The 21324-nt window shown below is 44.5% G+C and overlaps 2 protein-coding genes across 3 annotated transcripts in view; both read right to left on the reverse strand.

Annotated features, from left to right (window-relative positions):
• srebf2 (sterol regulatory element binding transcription factor 2) overlaps positions 1 to 4855 on the reverse strand; it is a 27296-nt gene extending 22441 nt beyond the window's left edge. For both annotated transcript variants that reach the window (XM_060865190.1, XM_060865189.1), the window contains exon 1: positions 4638 to 4855. In XM_060865190.1, coding sequence (XP_060721173.1) covers positions 4638 to 4716 — 79 coding nt within the window. In that variant the 5' untranslated portion in view covers positions 4717 to 4855. The remainder of the gene's footprint in view (positions 1 to 4637) is intronic.
• Positions 4856 to 5858: 1003 nt separating this feature from the next.
• On the reverse strand, positions 5859 to 10440 carry LOC132842483 (uncharacterized). The gene is made up of 2 exons (XM_060865211.1): positions 10282 to 10440; positions 5859 to 7901 (listed from the first exon to the last, which is right to left on the reverse strand). The coding sequence occupies exons 1-2, from the start codon at positions 10301 to 10303 to the stop codon at positions 6346 to 6348; spliced, it is 1578 nt and encodes a 525-aa protein (XP_060721194.1). The 5' UTR covers positions 10304 to 10440; the 3' UTR covers positions 5859 to 6345.
• Between the last annotated feature and the right edge of the window lie 10884 nt (positions 10441 to 21324).

Consider the following 21324-nt stretch of genomic DNA (forward strand, 5'->3'; position numbering starts at 1 on the left):
GCACACACAGACACAGGCACACACACACACAGACACACACACACAGGCACACACACACATACAAAGACACACACACACAGACAGACAGATACACAGACACACACACACAAACACACACACACACACACACACAAACACACACACACACAGAAACACACAGACACACACACAGACACACACACGCAGACACACAAACGCAAACACAGACACACACACACATAAAGACTCACACACACAGACAGACAGACACACAGACACACACAGACACACACACAGACACAGAAACACACACAAACACACACACACACAAACACACACACACACACAGACACACACACACAGACTTATTGTGGACAGTGTGAGGACAACAACTCGGGGAAAACACAAAGAGGGAAACCCCTCAGTGGAGTGAGTGCACATGGGTGAGAGGGTTAACTTCCTCTTAGGAATTTACACCTGGTAGCACAGTTACCATGGTTACCAGCAGTGTTGGGCAGTAATGTGTTACTGTAACACAGTTACTTTTGACATTAACTAATACTCTAACGCATTACTTTTGTCTGTGACTTTTTTACATTAATACATTTAGACTGAAGTGTAGCCTACAGACTAACCTGTTTACAGCAGTGACACATTGTAGGGTCGGTGGATGTCAGACTGTAAACACAGAGACGTCACACTGTGGGCGTGTTTCTGTTTATTCATGTATGTGTGGCAGTAACGGCGAGTCGAGGCGAGAATAAGGCGAGTTTATCTAAATGGAAATACGCTCATTATTTCACTTTAGTTGAGCATAAAGACAAAAACCTTTTAGTCAAATGTAAGCTGTGTCTTTTCTGGTTCGAAGCTCCATCTACTGCCATAAACAGCACCTCCAATCTGGAGGTAGAAACCACACGCCTCGACGACACTAGAATCTAACCCTGTGTAGGTGGACACACTCAGAGTGAGTCAAGCTGCTCCAGCCAAACAACAGTGAGTAGATTTTAACCAGACTGTTAGTCAGAGACAGATTAGTGTTTGTATAGAGTCTATATTATAGACTATAACACATAAAAGGGCATTAATAGGAACATTAAATAACATTCTTTATAAATGTAAATAAAAAGTGACTTTTAACAGTAACGCTTTTTGGTGTAAGTAATCAACAAAGTAACTGAGTTACTTTTTGAATGAAGTAACTAGTAACAGTAACTAGTTACTATTTCTTAGTAACTAGTACAGTTACCATGGTTACCACATAGCAATTCTGTAGAAGGTTTGAAAGAGAAAATGTGAACAGAGAACGTCTGTGTGTAGCTTCACTGGGTCTGAGAGGACAAACTCCGTGAACACACTGATGGTGTTGTAGCTGAATGATCACTAATCCCACAGACACAATGCTACTGAACAGCAAAGGGGAATAAATCAACAGGGACATCTGGGTGTGAGGGGCAGGGGGCACATACTTTTGGCCATATAGTGACTCTAATTATTCTACATTACTAAATTACTATATAAGTAATAAAACGATTGTATGTGTGACCTTAACCTTCACACACACACACACACACACACAAGTATTAGTATTACAGTGTTAGTACTACAGACATGCTCAGTGATGTATATGATGTAGTTCTGACTAACACTGTAGAACTGTTGGCTGTGTAGAAGATTCTGTGAGTTCATGTGGGTTTGTGTCACAGGACATTTAGGTTTCTAACAGTTTGTGTGTTCTCTGTACCTGAAGGATACCTACTGTACCTACAGTGGTGTGAAAAAGTCTTGGCCCCCTTCCTTAAGTGTGAAAAAGTATTGGCCCCCACTGTTCCATGTTTTCACCATTTGTGTATAACGGCTCTCACTGTGGTTCACTGGAGTCCCAAAGCTTTATAAAGGGCTTTATAACCTTTTCCACACTGATAGATCTCAATTACTTTCTTTCTCATCTTTTGAGGATCTTTTGGTCTCCTTCTCTTTGTCACTCAGGTCTTATTTAAGTGATTTAATGATAGTGAACAGGTGTGACAGTAATCAGGTGTGGGTGTGGCTAGAGAAATTAAACTCAGGTTGGATAAACCAGTTATGTTTTAACAGGGGGGGGCAAATACTTTTTCACACAGGGCCATGTGGGTTTGGATTTTGTTTTCCCTTAGTAATAAAAACTGCATGTTGTGTTTACTCGTGTTATCTTTAACTAATATTTTAATTTGTTTGATGATCTGAAACACTAAACTGTGACAAACGTGCAAAAAAAATACAAATCAGGAAGGGTGCCAACACTTTTTCACACCAGTGTATAGCTGTATAAACAAACACGTGTCTTTATCACTCTTATTACCATAAACCCTAATCAGTAATAATGCTATCCATCCATATTACACACAAACACTCTCTGTCTGAGACTGTCTACACATGCAGTTGTGTGTGTGTATGTCTGTGTGTGTGTGTGTGTGTGTGTGTGTGTGTGTTTTGGATTAGATATCTCTGGTATCCCTAGATCATAGATACAACCAGAGAACTCAGAAATGTGTTCAGACAGACACACACATACACACACATACACACAGACACACACATACACAGACACACAGACACACACATACACACACATACACACAGACACACACACAGACACACACACACAGACACACACACACAGACACACACACACAGACACACAGACACACACATAGACAGACACACACACAGACACACAGACACACACACACACATAGACACACACACAGACTCACACACAGACACACACACTCACACACAGACACACAGACACACACACACATAGACACACACACACAGACTCACACACAGACACACATAGACACACACACAGACTCACACACAGACTCACACACACAGAAACATAGACACACACACACAGACACACACTCACACACATAGACACACATAGACACACACACACAGACACACACACAGACTCACACACACAGACTCACACACAGACAGACACACACATAGACAGACACACACATAGACAGACACACACACAGACACACACACACAGACACACAGACTCACACACACACACACACACACAGACTCACACACACTCACACACACACACACATAGACACACACACATAGACACACACACATAGACACACACACATAGACACACACACATACACACACACACATAGACACACACACATAGACAGGGTTCCCACTCTTTTTCAGAGATCATTATCCAGGACTTTAGCAAAAAAAAGACAAGGCTCACAGATTCACGGCCTAAAGTAATATGTTCTTCTCTCCAGAAGTCTTAAAAATAACGTACACTTTTTTTTCTATATTACTTAACTATACTTTTAAAGACAATTTGTCATGTGAATGAAATTTCAACATTTCTAAAATAAAAAGACAGCACATCTTAATACCCTTTCCTTTCTCAGGCCAATGCCGTCATGCTTTAGTTTGCTGTACATTCCCCTTGTACATGATATTCAGATTAACAAGGTTAATATAACCTGGTTATCCGTCACCATTTGGTGAAAACATTCGAGCACTTAAACCATTCCTGAAACCGCCAACACAAGACAGCGTCATCCGTCACAGTGAGATTAAACAGCATAACAAAAAACCCGTCAAAACTCAGCGTCCCTGAACAGAGCGCTTTCTGTTACTAACGTTAATTGTTTTGACCAGCTGTAAACTGTTCTTTAAATGATCAAGAACATTTAAAAATAATAATTTTCCAGGACAACAAGATTTTTTCCAGGACAATTTACGTTTTCTCCCATTTTTCCATGTGTTTTCCAGGACTGGAACATTGGTCATTAATTTTCCAGGATTTCCAGGTTTTCCAGGACGCGTGGGAACCCTGACATAGAAACACACACACAGACTCACACACAGACTCACACACAGACACACACACAGACACACACGGACACACACAGACACACACACACACAGACACACACACATAGACACACACACATAGACACACACACATAGACACACACACATAGACACACACACATAGACACACACACATAGACACACACATACACACACACATACACACACACATACACACACACAGACACACACACATACACACACACATACACACACATACACACACAGACTCACACACGGACACACACACACACACACACACTCACACACAGACTCACACACAGAAACATACATATACACAAATGGTGAAAACATGGAACAGTGGGGGCCACATTATGAATGCCACATTATGACATAGTAGGAAACTATTAATAGCACTAATAATAAAACACTGTTGTAAATACAATCACAGCTTTGTAAATAAGTGTAAACTTGTCTGTCCTGAAGATGGGGCAACTTTCTGTTCCAGCTTTAGCTCTGACTGACACACACACACACACTGACACTGGAGACTCCTTCACGTTACTATAGTAACGGTTACACGTCATTAACATAGAGATGTGATCTCCTGTCAGATCTACTCACCTCCTTCTGACCAATCACAATCCACCACACAGGATGTAAATATATAACATATAATATAATAAACAGTGGTCATCATTACACCCTGTGTAGCTTTATACACCGCCTACTATACACCAGAACACACACCAGCTGATTAGTATAAATAATAATGATTTTATTGTGTTGTTTACCGTCGATGTCCCCCAGAGTGAACTCATCTCCCAGCTCTGACAGACTCGGGTCCATATGATCCATTATAAACCCGTCCATTCTCACAGTAAGCACTTACTTACAGATTAAAGTGTATAAAACAGAAATTAAAGGTCGCCTCCTTCAGCATCCTGAACAGATCCTTCACTACAACTCAAACGGCGCCATCTTGGTTTCCATCATTGACGTCATTCACAAACAACCGAAGTGCGTTTTTTTTCACCTTCTCGTCTCCTGATTGGCTCCAGAGACCCTCTCTGGCGTCGCGAGATCAAGCGGTTTGGACCAATCGTGTCTCTAGCTGCAGCGTGGTCTGATAGTACGTCAATGAGCAGAGGTTCCGTTCTGATTTGAATACGCCCCGCCCACTCAGGGCTTTGTGAACTATTGCGCTAATGCATATGCAGCAGGAAATGAATATGTATAAAGAGGCGGGGTTATCTCTACTTGTTGTTTTTGCTGCCATTGCATCACAGCCACTCCCACTTTTACTGTAGACCATAAAAAACATTTCATTTAAATTTAAAGTAAATACTCACGAATGTGTTTGTTCAATTTAGAGAAAATGTAAAAGAGTTTCAAGTGTTTTAGGAAGTTTACGTGCAATAAAAGTCTATGTTCATTGGACAACGCTGAGGTCAAATTTAATTATATGTAAATATATATGTAATAATAAATGTTACTACTGTTATATTAAAATGACTGAAACTACAAGAGAATTAACATTAAACTACACCAGGGTGAGAAACGTTACAGAATTGGTTCTAGCTTTACCTCAACGTCCACACCAACACTGTTACACAACACTGACACTGGAGACTCCTTCTATAAAAGTTAAACACTTAACACTGTCCTTACACTAAACTGTACAATTAGATGTTTACACATCAGTTGATTAGTCATTGGTTATGTACTGTACTGTCCTGGTGAATGAGCTGAAATGATATTACATCAAGCACAATAACATAAACCTGGATTAATGTTGGAGCTGCTGTTATAGAAAATTAAACTACACCTTCTGACCAATCAACACCAACAGATAATGCAGGTTTTTCCAGATAAATAAGGAGAATTTTTTCTACATACACATACAGATACATTGTGCTGCAGTGAGAAGAATTTCATCTGGAATCCTGGGCAAATATGATTCTTATGCAATATTTACAATTCTGGACACAAGTGACCTGAGTGTGAGCTTTGGGTAATATTTATCATCTTTATTATGTGGAGCTGAGGAAAGCACTAGGTGTGGATCAGCATTAAGATCATACTGTAAACTACAATTAGTTTAACAATTACTGTTTGTTTAATTAAAACAATCTTCAAAATAATTACAAAAACCAATATGTGCTGGAATAACTTTGATGATGGACTTTGTTTTAATATTGCAGAAGATTTTTTTATTCACCAAATATCTAAAAACAAAGATTTGAGAATTCGGTCTCACAGTTAAGCCTCAAGGCTCATATAATGTTTCTTCTGAGGGATCATCATGTGCAGCGTTCTTGGAGAAGTTACTCTAATTGTGTTGATCATGCAGGACTGCCAACGTTCAGGCAGTGAATGTTATTTACTAGCTTGTGTTAGTCGATATGCTAATGCTGTGTCCCAGCTAGCTCCCACCTACCAAAGCTGGTGATGTCATGTGATGAGACCATAGAAAGATTAATCAATATCAGCAGATGCCACTCATTTATTCCAACGTATCTCATATGACTTTCTGTCTGTGCATCCATTCGCAGAGCGACTTTTCTCCTTCACCACTTTCACTACCAGTCCTCCAGCCAGCACAACTCCAGATGCGACTTTTCCGAGCTCCGTTAAAATGCGCCCACTCATTCCCGCTGCAGCTCCCAGAGCTCTGCCTGAAGCTACAGCCTCCATTACAGCACCCCCTAGTGTCTGTGGTGCAGCTGCAGCTCCAGCATTAGCTATGCTAACCGTTTCAGCTCCAGCAAAAACAGCACCACCCTCAAGCCCTGCTTCCACAAGTCCTGCACCCAGCCCCAATGCTCCACCCACCATTGCAGCCCAACCTACCACTGTGACCCCCAACAGACCCACCTGCTCCAGAGTGTCTAATGCTGCCTCCCCAGGTGCTGCTGCCTCTGCTCCAACTAACACCCCATTGGCTCCGCCAACCACACCTCCCACTGCTGCCCCTACAGCTGCGTTTCCAGCTACACCTGTAGTGATACCCACTGAACTACTACTCACCACAGTAGCTCCTGCTGCCAAAGCTAAAGGGGCAACAGCGCCGCAAATTGCCCCCACTGCAAATCCTGTAGCTGCAGCTGCCACTAACACCTTCACCCTCTGTAGTACCTTTGGAGAAAGTGCTGCTTCAGTGCGGAGAGACTCTAACCCACTCCTTCCTCTTCTCCTCTCTTTCCATTTCTGCCACCCATCCCTTACCAACCACCACTTTTCAACTGATCTCTCCTCTACCCACATCTCCTCTGCTATCTCCCCACAGTCTGTCCTCCTCCTCTTGGACAACACCAAAGCCCCCTTTGTATCTGCTGCCCTTTGGCTCAACATCAGCCTCTCTTGTTCCTCACGAATAGCAAGCTCTGCCTCCTGGAACACTGCGCTGGTGTAGTGCTGCCCTCCGTTCTCCTCCACCACCTTCTCCACTTTTCTGAGCAGCTCCTTCACCTGCTTCCTATTCTTCAAGTTCTTGTTGTTCAGGACGTGGTATCTTCTTCCACAGGTTTCCAGTAAAGATTTCAAAGCTTCTGGCACATCCCGACCCAGAAACAACTCCAAATCCCCACCGCATTCTTCCAGATCATCCCCGTGGGTAAACACGACCACCATGTGGCGCTGTAGAGCAGACTCTCCAAAAAGTCGCAGCATCTCCAAAGCAGCTCGGTCCTCATCTTCTGTGTAGCGTCCCAGCTGAATAACCAGGAGGAAGACATGAGGACCAGGCGCACTCAGTGCCACACATTTGGCGATCTCTGTGTGAACCTCACTGGGATCTGCTCGGGTGTCTCCAAATCCTGGCATGTCCACCATCAGCACCTTTGTGTGTTTATACACCTCATCCTCAGGTAGCTCCACACTTCCCTTCTCACACACCTGTGTCACCGAGCTTGCACTCAGCTCAGACCTGAAATGACGTCGTCCGAGGATGGTGTTTCCTGTAGCACTCTTTCCTGAGCCTGTCCGACCAATGAGCACGAGTCTGAGTTCACGTTCATCACTGCGGTTCTCTTCATCCCTCTTTCCATCACTTTTCTCTGAAAAACAGTGAAGGGTTTCACTTTATTAGTTATATTGTAGGTTAAGATTAATTGCATAGAACAAATATAACATGAATATAACATAGTCTTGAACCAAGACGGCGAGGCGGTTGGCTGCCTCGGCAAGACTCTCTCCAGTACTTACTTTCTTTTTGTTTACTTTCTGTGTGTTTGGTCACTTTACCGTGATAACTTACACTAGAGAAGAACTGCTTAACATCTGCAGTTCACTCCAGACAACTTTTTACCAGTTGTCACAAACCCGGAAAGTTTTTTTTTAAATTTTAGTTGGAGGAGCAGCTGCGCTCTATGGTACATGGAGGAGACGCCGGCAAGGGAAGTGCGCCGGTGTGCTAGTGAAGCTACGACAGAGGGGATTTAGAACTGCACTCCCATCGATTCACCTGGCGAACCTCTGCTCACTGCTGAACAAAATGGACAAACTGTTTCTTCTCAACGGAACAAATAAAGACTTTTCACATTCCGCTGCTCTCTGTTTTACCGAAACTTGGCTCAGTCACTCAATCCAAAACAGTGGGTTACTTCTCTTGGGCTTCTACTTACACCACGCGGATCACGTAACGGAGCTATTGGTGGAATCTGCCCATAGATGAAGCGGCTGGTGCTGTGGTGCAGTCAGAACAGTATGGAGCTAAACACCCTCAAAACTGTGGAGATGATAGTGGACTTTAGGAAAGACCCCTCAACACTACTCCCCCTCACAATATCCAACAGCCCTGTGTCATCTGTGGAGACCTTCAAGTTTCTGTGCACTAACATTTCCTAAGACCTGAAATGGGAGTGTAACATAAACTCCATCATCAAAAAGGCCCAGCAGAGGATGTAGTTTCTACATCAATTAAGGAAGTTGCAACTAAACAGAACAGGAACAGACTGCAGCACACAGTAAAAACAGCAGAATTAATAACTGGTGCCCCCCCTGCCCACCCCCCAGGACACAAGAACCAGAAACCGTGCAGTAAACATCACCACTGACCCTTCACATCCTGAACACAACCTCTTTCAGCTCCTCCCTTCTCTCAGAACTACAGAACTTTGTTTACTAAAACTACCAGACACAGGAACAGTTTCTTTCCCCAGACAATCACCCTGATTAACACCTCACCATCATTATATTCACTGCTTCATATCTATAAGTGCTGCATTATCAGGACTGTCAGTCATCACATCATCTGTATATATTACACACTACTGCTGCTGTATAGTGTACTAAAGTATAATATTACACAATATTGTTATTTACACTCTCACACTTTATGTACATAACTGATCTGTTATATATTCTGTATTTATATTTAATACTCATAATGTATATTGTATCACATCTGTATTGTCTTGTATAGTGTTATTTATGTGTGTATTGTCTTGTATAGTGTTATTTATGTGTGTATTGTATAGTATAGTGTTATTTATGTGTGTATTGTATAGTATAGTGTTATTTATGTGTGTATTGTATAGTATAGTGTTGTTTATGTGTGTATTGTATAGTATAGTGTTGTTTATGTGTGTATTGTATAGTATAGTGTTATTTATGTGTGTATTGTATAGTATAGTGTTATTTATGTGTGTATTGTATAGTATATTGTTGTTTATGTGTGTATTGTATAGTATAGTGTTATTTATGTGTGTATTGTATAGTATAGTGTTATTTATGTGTGTATTGTATAGTATAGTGTTATTTATGTGTGTATTGTATAGTATAGTGTTATTTATGTGTGTATTGTATAGTATAGTGTTATTTATGTGTGTATTGTATAGTATAGTGTTATTTATGTGTGTATTGTCTTGTATAGTGTTATTTATGTCTGTACTTTTGAGAGTCACAAACAGCTGGAACCGAATTCCTTGGCCAATAAAAATGATTCCGATTCCGATTGTGATGAAGGTTGTATTGTGTAGTAACTATAACACACATTATTTAACACAACGCCTGAAGTACAAAAACAGAAGTGTAGTAATACTCAGATTCTTATTTTTATATACATACAACTACATACATACGTCACAGATTAAGGAGAATTTAAAGTAAGTTTAAGTTGAACAGAAGTAATGTCGATAACAATAACATCTTTAAAACATTTATTTTTATTCCCACCTATATTGTGACAAACCCCGCCCACCCAAGCGCTTGATTGGTTCATCTCAACCAATCCGTCTGTCAGTCCAAAATTATTTTATAAACATTTAGACACATGCACAAAGTAAAGCACAAAGATCTGAATAAATTAACGTATAATTAACGTTTATCTCACTTAAAACGTGTTGTTTACGCAACAAACAGCTTCTTTCTGTCAGGAACAACACGTTAAACTAATAAAGTACAGAACAAGTTAAAGGAGATAATAAGAGTTTATACCTGATCTACAGATATGAGACATGATTCCTCAAATTCATCCGTTATGAAGATCCTGCTCGGTTAGCACAGAGTGTGTGTGTGTGTGTGTGTGTGTGTGTGTGTGCGCGCGCGTGCGTGCGTTTCTAACGTCAAACGTCAAGACGCACACGTTCTGATAATGTAACTAAACTCTGACCGCCATCTTGTGGCGTTCATTATTTGTGTGTGTGTGTGTGTGTGTGTGTGTGTGTGTGTGTGTGTGTGTGTGTGTGTGTGTGTGTGTGTGAAAATACAGACATAAAGACAAAATGAGGATGGGGCAAAGACGTGTGTGTGTGTGTGTGTGTGTGTGTGTGTGTGTGTGTGTGTGTGTGTAAGCCCTCGGGTGGTTCGCACTCTCCTGATACTGAACACATTCATGCGTAGCAGCATGGGAGAGGACCGCTGGTCATCTCTGGCCCTCATCCATACACTATGACATGGCAGTCAACCTGGATGAAGCTGTGAACACAAATTGCACCCAAGAAGATTGGAACTGACCAGTTTACTAAATCCATAAGTGTCAAGACAAATACAGCAACAAGCAAAGAGGCATTGACAGAGAGTCAAGAAATGATAATGAAAATAATTATTATTAATACTTCAGTATTAATTATTTAAGTTTATTAAATCTATTCTGTTGTTAGTGTGGTCTTTAAACTTATGAACTGTGTATGGACTGACAAAGGTGGTACATGAGGAAGTGATTTGACAACAATTAATAATTTATATGTGCATCATAAAGCGTGCTCGTTAAGATACCAGCAGACAAGCTAATGCAGCACAAATTAGTGCATAAAAGGTCACCAAAATGAAGTAACCTCATAATTAAATACAAAAGGAGGAGAAAAACTGCAAAAAGGTCCACTTTTTGAAGAAAAAAAAAAAGAACCCCCCCTTTAAATAAGCTGGCTACTGTGTGTGTGTGTTTTGTATTTTGTATATAGATTAGATTAGATTAGATTCAACTTTATTGTCATTGTGTATGGTACATGTACAGAGCCAATGAAATGCAGTTAGCATCTAACCAGAAGTGCATAGATAGTTTATTTACAAGTGGCAGTGTAATAAATAAGGGTATGATGTTATACAGAAGGTGTAGTAATATGTACATATAACTGAATAAGGGTGAATATAGTGTGGTTTTTATATAAGTATGATACAGTATGAAGTGGTATGACAGATATAGCTGTACAAAAGGAATGTCATTATGAATATATACATCTATATATATATATATATATATATATATATATACATACACAGAATAAACAGAATAAATATGGATGGACACAGAAGTGTAATTATAGTTTTTGGGTGGTGCAAGGATGCATAATTTTAAAGTGGTGCAAAATAGTGCAAAACACAGAAGAAAAAAGTGACAGTACAGTGGTGATTGTTAACACCATATCAGCTGTTCAGTGCAGAAACAGCCACTGGAAAGAAGATATTTTTGTCCGTGGTTGGGGTGAGAGGGATCTTTGATGATGCCTATATATATATATATATATAAAGCCCTTCAAAGGGTGGTTTTATACATATGTATATGTATAAATATATAAATATATATATATATATATATATATATATATATATATATATATATATATATATATATATATATATATAAAGCCCTTCAAAGGGTGGTTTTATACATATGTATATGTATAAATATATATATATATATATATATATATATATATATATATATATATATGTATGTATGTGTGTGTGTGTGTATACAATGTGGAAAATGTTTCTGAAATCCATTAATAAATGTGTTTTTTTTCCAGACCCAGCACAAGACAAACACACACACACACACACACACACACACCCTAGGTGAAACCTAACTTTTCCTTCCTTCATGTATTAGGACAGAGGAAAGTCTCTAGAACCCTGAAGGAAACCAACATAGTCTGGTGTTGTGTGGTGGTGTCATTGTGTGGTGGTGACATTGTGTGGTGGTGACATTGTGTGGTGGTGTTGTGTGGTGGTGTTGTGTGGTGGTGACATTGTGTGGTGGTGATATTGTGTGGTGGTGACATTGTGTGGTGGTGTCATTGTGTGGTGGTGTCATTGCGTGGTGGTGTTGTGTGGTGGTGACATTGTGTGGTGGTGACATTGTGTGGTGTCATTGTGTGGTGGTGACATTGTGTGGTGGTGTCATTGTGTGGTGACATTGTGTGGTGGTGACATTGTGTGGTGGTGTCATTGTGTGGTGGTGTTGTGTGGTGGTGACATTGTGTGGTGGTGTCATTGTGTGGTGGTGACATTGTGTGGTGGTGACATTGTGTGGTGGTGTCATTGTGTGGTGGTGTTGTGTGGTGGTGACATTGTGTGGTGGTGACATTGTGTGGTGGTGTCATTGTGTGGTGGTGTTGTGTGGTGGTGACATTGTGTGGTGGTGTCATTGTGTGGTGGTGACATTGTGCGGTGGTGACATTGTGTGCTGGTGTCATTGTGTGCTGGTGTCATTGTGTGGTGGTGACATTGTGTGGTGGTGTCATTGTGTGGTGGTGTTGTGTGGTGGTGACATTGTGTGGTGGTGTTGTGTGGTGGTGACATTGTGTGGTGGTGACATTGTGTGGTGGTGTCATTGTGTGGTGGTGACATTGTGTGGTGGTGTCATTGTGTGGTGGTGTTGTGTGGTGGTGACATTGTGTGGTGGTGTCATTGTGTGGTGGTGTTGTGTGGTGGTGACATTGTGTGGTGGTGTCATTGTGTGGTGGTGTTGTGTGGTGGTGACATTGTGTGGTGGTGACATTGTGTGGTGGTGTCATTGTGTGGTGGTGTTGTGTGGTGGTGACATTGTGTGGTGGTGTCATTGTGTGGTGGTGACATTGTGCGGTGGTGACATTGTGTGCTGGTATCATTGTGTGCTGGTGTCATTGTGTGGTGGTGACATTGTGTGGTGGTGTCATTGTGTGGTGGTGTTGTGTGGTGGTGACATTGTGTGGTGGTGTTGTGTGGTGGTGACATTGTGTGGTGGTGACATTGTGTGGTGGTGTCATTGTGTGGTGGTGACATTGTGTGGTGGTGTCATTGTGTGGTGGTGTTGTGTGGTGGTGACATTGTGTGGTGGTGTTGTGTGGTGGTGACATTGTGTGGTGGTGTTGTGTGGTGGTGACATTGTGTGGTGGTGTTGTGTGGTGGTGACATTGTGTGGTGGTGACATTGTGTGGTGTCATTGTGTGGTGGTGTCATTGTGTGGTGGTGTTGTGTGGTGGTGTCATTGTGTGGTGGTGACATTGTGTGGTGGTGATATTGTGTGGTGTCATTGTGTGGTGGTGTCATTGTGTGGTGGTGTTGTGTGGTGGTGTTGTGTGGTGGTGACATTCTGTGGTGTCATTGTGTGGTGGTGAAATTGTGTGGTGGTGTCATTGTGTGGTGGTGTTGTGTGGTGGTGTCATTGTGTGGTGGTGACATTGTGTGGTGGTGAAATTGTGTGGTGGTGACATTGTGTGGTGGTGAAATTGTGTGGTGGTGTTGTGTGGTGGTGACATTGTGTGGTGTCATTGTGTGGTGGTGACATTGTGTGGTGGTGTCATTGTGTGGTGGTGTTGTGTGGTGGTGACATTGTGTGGTGGTGTTGTGTGGTGGTGACATTGTGTGGTGGTGACATTGTGTGGTGGTGTCATTGTGTGGTGGTGACATTGTGTGGTGGTGTCATTGTGTGGTGGTGACATTGTGTGGTGGTGTCATTGTGTGGTGGTGTTGTGTGGTGGTGACATTGTGTGGTGGTGTCATTGTGTGGTGGTGTTGTGTGGTGGTGACATTGTGTGGTGGTGACATTGTGTGGTGGTGTCATTGTGTGGTGGTGTTGTGTGGTGGTGACATTGTGTGGTGGTGTCATTGTGTGGTGGTGACATTGTGCGGTGGTGTTGTGTGGTGGTGACATTGTGTGGTGGTGACATTGTGTGGTGGTGTCATTGTGTGGTGGTGACATTGTGTGGTGGTGTTGTGTGGTGGTGTCATTGTGTGGTGGTGACATTGTGTGGTGGTGATATTGTGTGGTGTCATTGTGTGGTGGTGTCATTGTGTGGTGGTGTTGTGTGGTGGTGACATTGTGTGGTGGTGTTGTGTGGTGGTGACATTCTGTGGTGTCATTGTGTGGTGGTGAAATTGTGTGGTGGTGTCATTGTGTGGTGGTGTTGTGTGGTGGTGTCATTGTGTGGTGGTGACATTGTGTGGTGGTGATATTGTGTGGTGTCATTGTGTGGTGGTGAAATTGTGTGGTGGTGACATTGTGTGGTGGTGAAATTGTGTGGTGGTGACATTGTGTGGCGGTGTCATTGTGTGGTGGTGTTGTGTGGTGGTGACATTGTGTGGTGTCATTGTGTGGTGGTGTCATTGTGTGGTGGTGTTGTGTGGTGGTGACATTGTGTGGTGGTGTTGTGTGGTGGTGTCATTGTGTGGTGGTGTCATTGTGTGGTGGTGTCATTGTGTGGTGGTGACATTGTGTGGTGGTGTCATTGTGTGGTGGTGTTGTGTGGTGGTGACATTGTGTGGTGGTGAAATTGTGTGGTGGTGTTGTGTGGTGGTGACATTGTGTGGTGGTGTCATTGTGTGGTGGTGACATTGTGTGGTGGTGTCATTGTGTGGTGGTGTTGTGTGGTGGTGACATTGTGTGGTGGTGTCATTGTGTGGTGGTGTTGTGTGGTGGTGACATTGTGTGGTGGTGACATTGTGTGGTGGTGTCATTGTGTGGTGGTGACATTGTGTGGTGGTGTCATTGTGTGGTGGTGACATTGTGTGGTGGTGTCATTGTGTGGTGGTGTTGTGTGGTGGTGACATTGTGTGGTGGTGTCATTGTGTGGTGGTGTTGTGTGGTGGTGACATTGTGTGGTGGTGACATTGTGTGGTGGTGTCATTGTGTGGTGGTGTTGTGTGGTGGTGACATTGTGTGGTGGTGTCATTGTGTGGTGGTGACATTGTGCGGTGGTGACATTGTGTGCTGGTATCATTGTGTGCTGGTGTCATTGTGTGGTGGTGACATTGTGTGGTGGTGTCATTGTGTGGTGGTGCTGTGTGGTGGTGACATTGTGTGGTGGTGTTGTGTGGTGGTGACATTGTGTGGTGGTGACATTGTGTGGTGGTGTCATTGTGTGGTGGTGACATTGTGTGGTGGTGTCATTGTGTGGTGGTGTTGTGTGGTGGTGACATTGTGTGGTGGTGTTGTGTGGTGGTGACATTGTGTGGTGGTGACATTGTGTGGTGGTGTTGTGTGGTGGTGACATTGTGTGGTGGTGTTGTGTGGTGGTGACATTGTGTGGTGGTGACATTGTGTGGTGGTGTCATTGTGTGGTGGTGTTGTGTGGTGGTGTCATTGTGTGGTGGTGACATTGTGTGGTGGTGATATTGTGTGGTGTCATTGTGTGGTGGTGTCATTGTGTGGTGGTGTTGTGTGGTGGTGTTGTGTGGTGGTGACATTCTGTGGTGTCATTGTGTGGTGGTGAAATTGTGTGGTGGTGTCATTGTGTGGTGGTGTTGTGTGGTGGTGTCATTGTGTGGTGGTGACATTGTGTGGTGGTGATATTGTGTGGTGTCATTGTGTGGTGGTGAAATTGTGTGGTGGTGACATTGTGTGGTGGTGAAATTGTGTGGTGGTGTTGTGTGGTGGTGACATTGTGTGGTGGTGTCATTGTGTGGTGGTGTTGTGTGGTGGTGACATTGTGTGGTGTCATTGTGTGGTGGTGACATTGTGTGGTGGTGTCATTGTGTGGTGGTGTTGTGTGGTGGTGACATTGTGTGGTGGTGTTGTGTGGTGGTGACATTGTGTGGTGGTGACATTGTGTGGTGGTGTCATTGTGTGGTGGTGACATTGTGTGGTGGTGTCATTGTGTGGTGGTGACATTGTGTGGTGGTGTCATTGTGTGGTGGTGTTGTGTGGTGGTGACATTGTGTGGTGGTGTCATTGTGTGGTGGTGTTGTGTGGTGGTGACATTGTGTGGTGGTGACATTGTGTGGTGGTGTCATTGTGTGGTGGTGTTGTGTGGTGGTGACATTGTGTGGTGGTGTCATTGTGTGGTGGTGACATTGTGCGGTGGTGACATTGTGTGCTGGTGTCATTGTGTGCTGGTGTCATTGTGTGGTGGTGACATTGTGTGGTGGTGTTGTGTGGTGGTGACATTGTGTGGTGGTGTTGTGTGGTGGTGACATTGTGTGGTGGTGACATTGTGTGGTGGTGTCATTGTGTGGTGGTGACATTGTGTGGTGGTGTTGTGTGGTGGTGTCATTGTGTGGTGGTGACATTGTGTGGTGGTGATATTGTGTGGTGTCATTGTGTGGTGGTGTTGTGTGGTGGTGACATTGTGTGGTGGTGTTGTGTGGTGGTGACATTCTGTGGTGTCATTGTGTGGTGGTGAAATTGTGTGGTGGTGTCATTGTGTGGTGGTGTTGTGTGGTGGTGTCATTGTGTGGTGGTGACATTGTGTGGTGGTGATATTGTGTGGTGTCATTGTGTGGTGGTGAAATTGTGTGGTGGTGACATTGTGTGGTGGTGAAATTGTGTGGTGGTGACATTGTGTGGTGGTGTCATTGTGTGGTGGTGTTGTGTGGTGGTGACATTGTGTGGTGTCATTGTGTGGTGGTGTCATTGTGTGGTGGTGTTCTGTGGTGGTGACATTGTGTGGTGGTGTTGTGTGGTGGTGTCATTGTGTGGTGGTGTCATTGTGTGGTGGTGTCATTGTGTGGTGGTGACATTGTGTGGTGGTGTCATTGTGTGGTGGTGACATTGTGCGGTGGTGACATTGTGTGCTGGTGTCATTGTGTGCTGGTGTCATTGTGTGGTGGTGACATTGTGTGGTGGTGTCATTGTGTGGTGGTGTTGTGTGGTGGTGACATTGTGTGGTGGTGTTGTGTGGTGGTGACATTGTGTGGTGGTGACATTGTGTGGTGGTGTCATTGTGTGGTGGTGACATTGTGTGGTGGTGTCATTGTGTGGTGGTGTTGTGTGGTGGTGACATTGTGTGGTGGTGTCATTGTGTGGTGGTGTTGTGTGGTGGTGACATTGTGTGGTGGTGTCATTGTGTGGTGGTGTTGTGTGGTGGTGACATTGTGTGGTGGTGACATTGTGTGGTGGTGTCATTGTGTGGTGGTGTTGTGTGGTGGTGACATTGTGTGGTGGTGTCATTGTGTGGTGGTGACATTGTGCGGTGGTGACATTGTGTGCTGGTATCATTGTGTGCTGGTGTCATTGTGTGGTGGTGACATTGTGTGGTGGTGTCATTGTGTGGTGGTGTTGTGTGGTGGTGACATTGTGTGGTGGTGTTGTGTGGTGGTGACATTGTGTGGTGGTGACATTGTGTGGTGGTGTCATTGTGTGGTGGTGACATTGTGTGGTGGTGTCATTGTGTGGTGGTGTTGTGTGGTGGTGACATTGTGTGGTGGTGTTGTGTGGTGGTGACATTGTGTGGTGGTGTTGTGTGGTGGTGACATTGTGTGGTGGTGTTGTGTGGTGGTGACATTGTGTGGTGGTGACATTGTGTGGTGTCATTGTGTGGTGGTGTCATTGTGTGGTGGTGTTGTGTGGTGGTGTCATTGTGTGGTGGTGACATTGTGTGGTGGTGATATTGTGTGGTGTCATTGTGTGGTGGTGTCATTGTGTGGTGGTGTTGTGTGGTGGTGTTGTGTGGTGGTGACATTCTGTGGTGTCATTGTGTGGTGGTGAAATTGTGTGGTGGTGTCATTGTGTGGTGGTGTTGTGTGGTGGTGTCATTGTGTGGTGGTGACATTGTGTGGTGGTGAAATTGTGTGGTGGTGACATTGTGTGGTGGTGAAATTGTGTGGTGGTGTTGTGTGGTGGTGACATTGTGTGGTGGTGTCATTGTGTGGTGGTGTTGTGTGGTGGTGACATTGTGTGGTGTCATTGTGTGGTGGTGACATTGTGTGGTGGTGTCATTGTGTGGTGGTGTTGTGTGGTGGTGACATTGTGTGGTGGTGACATTGTGTGGTGGTGTCATTGTGTGGTGGTGACATTGTGTGGTGGTGTCATTGTGTGGTGGTGACATTGTGTGGTGGTGTCATTGTGTGGTGGTGTTGTGTGGTGGTGACATTGTGTGGTGGTGTCATTGTGTGGTGGTGTTGTGTGGTGGTGACATTGTGTGGTGGTGACATTGTGTGGTGGTGTCATTGTGTGGTGGTGTTGTGTGGTGGTGACATTGTGTGGTGGTGTCATTGTGTGGTGGTGACATTGTGCGGTGGTGTTGTGTGGTGGTGACATTGTGTGGTGGTGACATTGTGTGGTGGTGTCATTGTGTGGTGGTGACATTGTGTGGTGGTGTTGTGTGGTGGTGTCATTGTGTGGTGGTGACATTGTGTGGTGGTGATATTGTGTGGTGTCATTGTGTGGTGGTGTCATTGTGTGGTGGTGTTGTGTGGTGGTGACATTGTGTGGTGGTGTTGTGTGGTGGTGACATTCTGTGGTGTCATTGTGTGGTGGTGAAATTGTGTGGTGGTGTTGTGTGGTGGTGTCATTGTGTGGTGGTGTCATTGTGTGGTGGTGATATTGTGTGGTGTCATTGTGTGGTGGTGAAATTGTGTGGTGGTGACATTGTGTGGTGGTGAAATTGTGTGGTGGTGACATTGTGTGGTGGTGTCATTGTGTGGTGGTGTTGTGTGGTGGTGACATTGTGTGGTGTCATTGTGTGGTGGTGTCATTGTGTGGTGGTGTTGTGTGGTGGTGACATTGTGTGGTGGTGTTGTGTGGTGGTGTCATTGTGTGGTGGTGTCATTGTGTGGTGGTGTCATTGTGTGGTGGTGACATTGTGTGGTGGTGTCATTGTGTGGTGGTGTTGTGTGGTGGTGACATTGTGTGGTGGTGAAATTGTGTGGTGGTGTTGTGTGGTGGTGACATTGTGTGGTGGTGTCATTGTGTGGTGGTGACATTGTGTGGTGGTGTCATTGTGTGGTGGTGTTGTGTGGTGGTGACATTGTGTGGTGGTGTCATTGTGTGGTGGTGTTGTGTGGTGGTGACATTGTGTGGTGGTGTCATTGTGTGGTGGTGTTGTGTGGTGGTGACATTGTGTGGTGGTGACATTGTGTGGTGGTGTCATTGTGTGGTGGTGACATTGTGTGGTGGTGTCATTGTGTGGTGGTGACATTGTGTGGTGGTGTCATTGTGTGGTGGTGTTGTGTGGTGGTGACATTGTGTGGTGGTGTCATTGTGTGGTGGTGTTGTGTGGTGGTGACATTGTGTGGTGGTGACATTGTGTGGTGGTGTCATTGTGTGGTGGTGTTGTGTGGTGGTGACATTGTGTGGTGGTGTCATTGTGTGGTGGTGACATTGTGCGGTGGTGACATTGTGTGCTGGTATCATTGTGTGCTGGTGTCATTGTGTGGTGGTGACATTGTGTGGTGGTGTCATTGTGTGGTGGTGCTGTGTGGTGGTGACATTGTGTGGTGGTGTTGTGTGGTGGTGACATTGTGTGGTGGTGACATTGTGTGGTGGTGTCATTGTGTGGTGGTGACATTGTGTGGTGGTGTCATTGTGTGGTGGTGTTGTGTGGTGGTGACATTGTGTGGTGGTGTTGTGTGGTGGTGACATTGTGTGGTGGTGACATTGTGTGGTGGTGTTGTGTGGTGGTGACATTGTGTGGTGGTGTTGTGTGGTGGTGACATTGTGTGGTGGTGACATTGTGTGGTGGTGTCATTGTGTGGTGGTGTTGTGTGGTGGTGTCATTGTGTGGTGGTGACATTGTGTGGTGGTGATATTGTGTGGTGTCATTGTGTGGTGGTGTCATTGTGTGGTGGTGTTGTGTGGTGGTGTTGTGTGGTGGTGACATTCTGTGGTGTCATTGTGTGGTGGTGAAATTGTGTGGTGGTGTCATTGTGTGGTGGTGTTGTGTGGTGGTGTCATTGTGTGGTGGTGACATTGTGTGGTGGTGATATTGTGTGGTGTCATTGTGTGGTGGTGAAATTGTGTGGTGGTGACATTGTGTGGTGGTGAAATTGTGTGGTGGTGTTGTGTGGTGGTGACATTGTGTGGTGGTGTCATTGTGTGGTGGTGTTGTGTGGTGGTGACATTGTGTGGTGTCATTGTGTGGTGGTGACATTGTGTGGTGGTGTCATTGTGTGGTGGTGTTGTGTGGTGGTGACATTGTGTGGTGGTGTTGTGTGGTGGTGACATTGTGTGGTGGTGACATTGTGTGGTGGTGTCATTGTGTGGTGGTGACATTGTGTGGTGGTGTCATTGTGTGGTGGTGACATTGTGTGGTGGTGTCATTGTGTGGTGGTGTTGTGTGGTGGTGACATTGTGTGGTGGTGTCATTGTGTGGTGGTGACATTGTGTGGTGGTGACATTGTGTGGTGGTGTCATTGTGTGGTGGTGTTGTGTGGTGGTGACATTGTGTGGTGGTGTCATTGTGTGGTGGTGACATTGTGCGGTGGTGACATTGTGTGCTGGTGTCATTGTGTGCTGGTGTCATTGTGTGGTGGTGACATTGTGTGGTGGTGTTGTGTGGTGGTGACATTGTGTGGTGGTGTTGTGTGGTGGTGACATTGTGTGGTGGTGACATTGTGTGGTGGTGTCATTGTGTGGTGGTGACATTGTGTGGTGGTGTTGTGTGGTGGTGTCATTGTGTGGTGGTGACATTGTGTGGTGGTGATATTGTGTGGTGTCATTGTGTGGTGGTGTTGTGTGGTGGTGACATTGTGTGGTGGTGTTGTGTGGTGGTGACATTCTGTGGTGTCATTGTGTGGTGGTGAAATTGTGTGGTGGTGTCATTGTGTGGTGGTGTTGTGTGGTGGTGTCATTGTGTGGTGGTGACATTGTGTGGTGGTGATATTGTGTGGTGTCATTGTGTGGTGGTGAAATTGTGTGGTGGTGACATTGTGTGGTGGTGAAATTGTGTGGTGGTGACATTGTGTGGTGGTGTCATTGTGTGGTGGTGTTGTGTGGTGGTGACATTGTGTGGTGTCATTGTGTGGTGGTGTCATTGTGTGGTGGTGTTCTGTGGTGGTGACATTGTGTGGTGGTGTTGTGTGGTGGTGTCATTGTGTGGTGGTGTCATTGTGTGGTGGTGT

Source organism: Tachysurus vachellii, chromosome 3, assembly GCF_030014155.1.
Source record: "Tachysurus vachellii isolate PV-2020 chromosome 3, HZAU_Pvac_v1, whole genome shotgun sequence".
NCBI lineage: Eukaryota > Metazoa > Chordata > Actinopteri > Siluriformes > Bagridae > Tachysurus > Tachysurus vachellii.

Coding starts and splice junctions, on each gene's coding strand:
- LOC132842483 (XM_060865211.1), bottom strand. CDS start 10,303: ATGTCTCATATCTGTAGATCAG. Junction 7,902..10,281: donor GTCTCATATCTGTAGATCAG/GTATAAACTCTT, acceptor ACTGTTTTTCAG/AGAAAAGTGATGGAAAGAGG.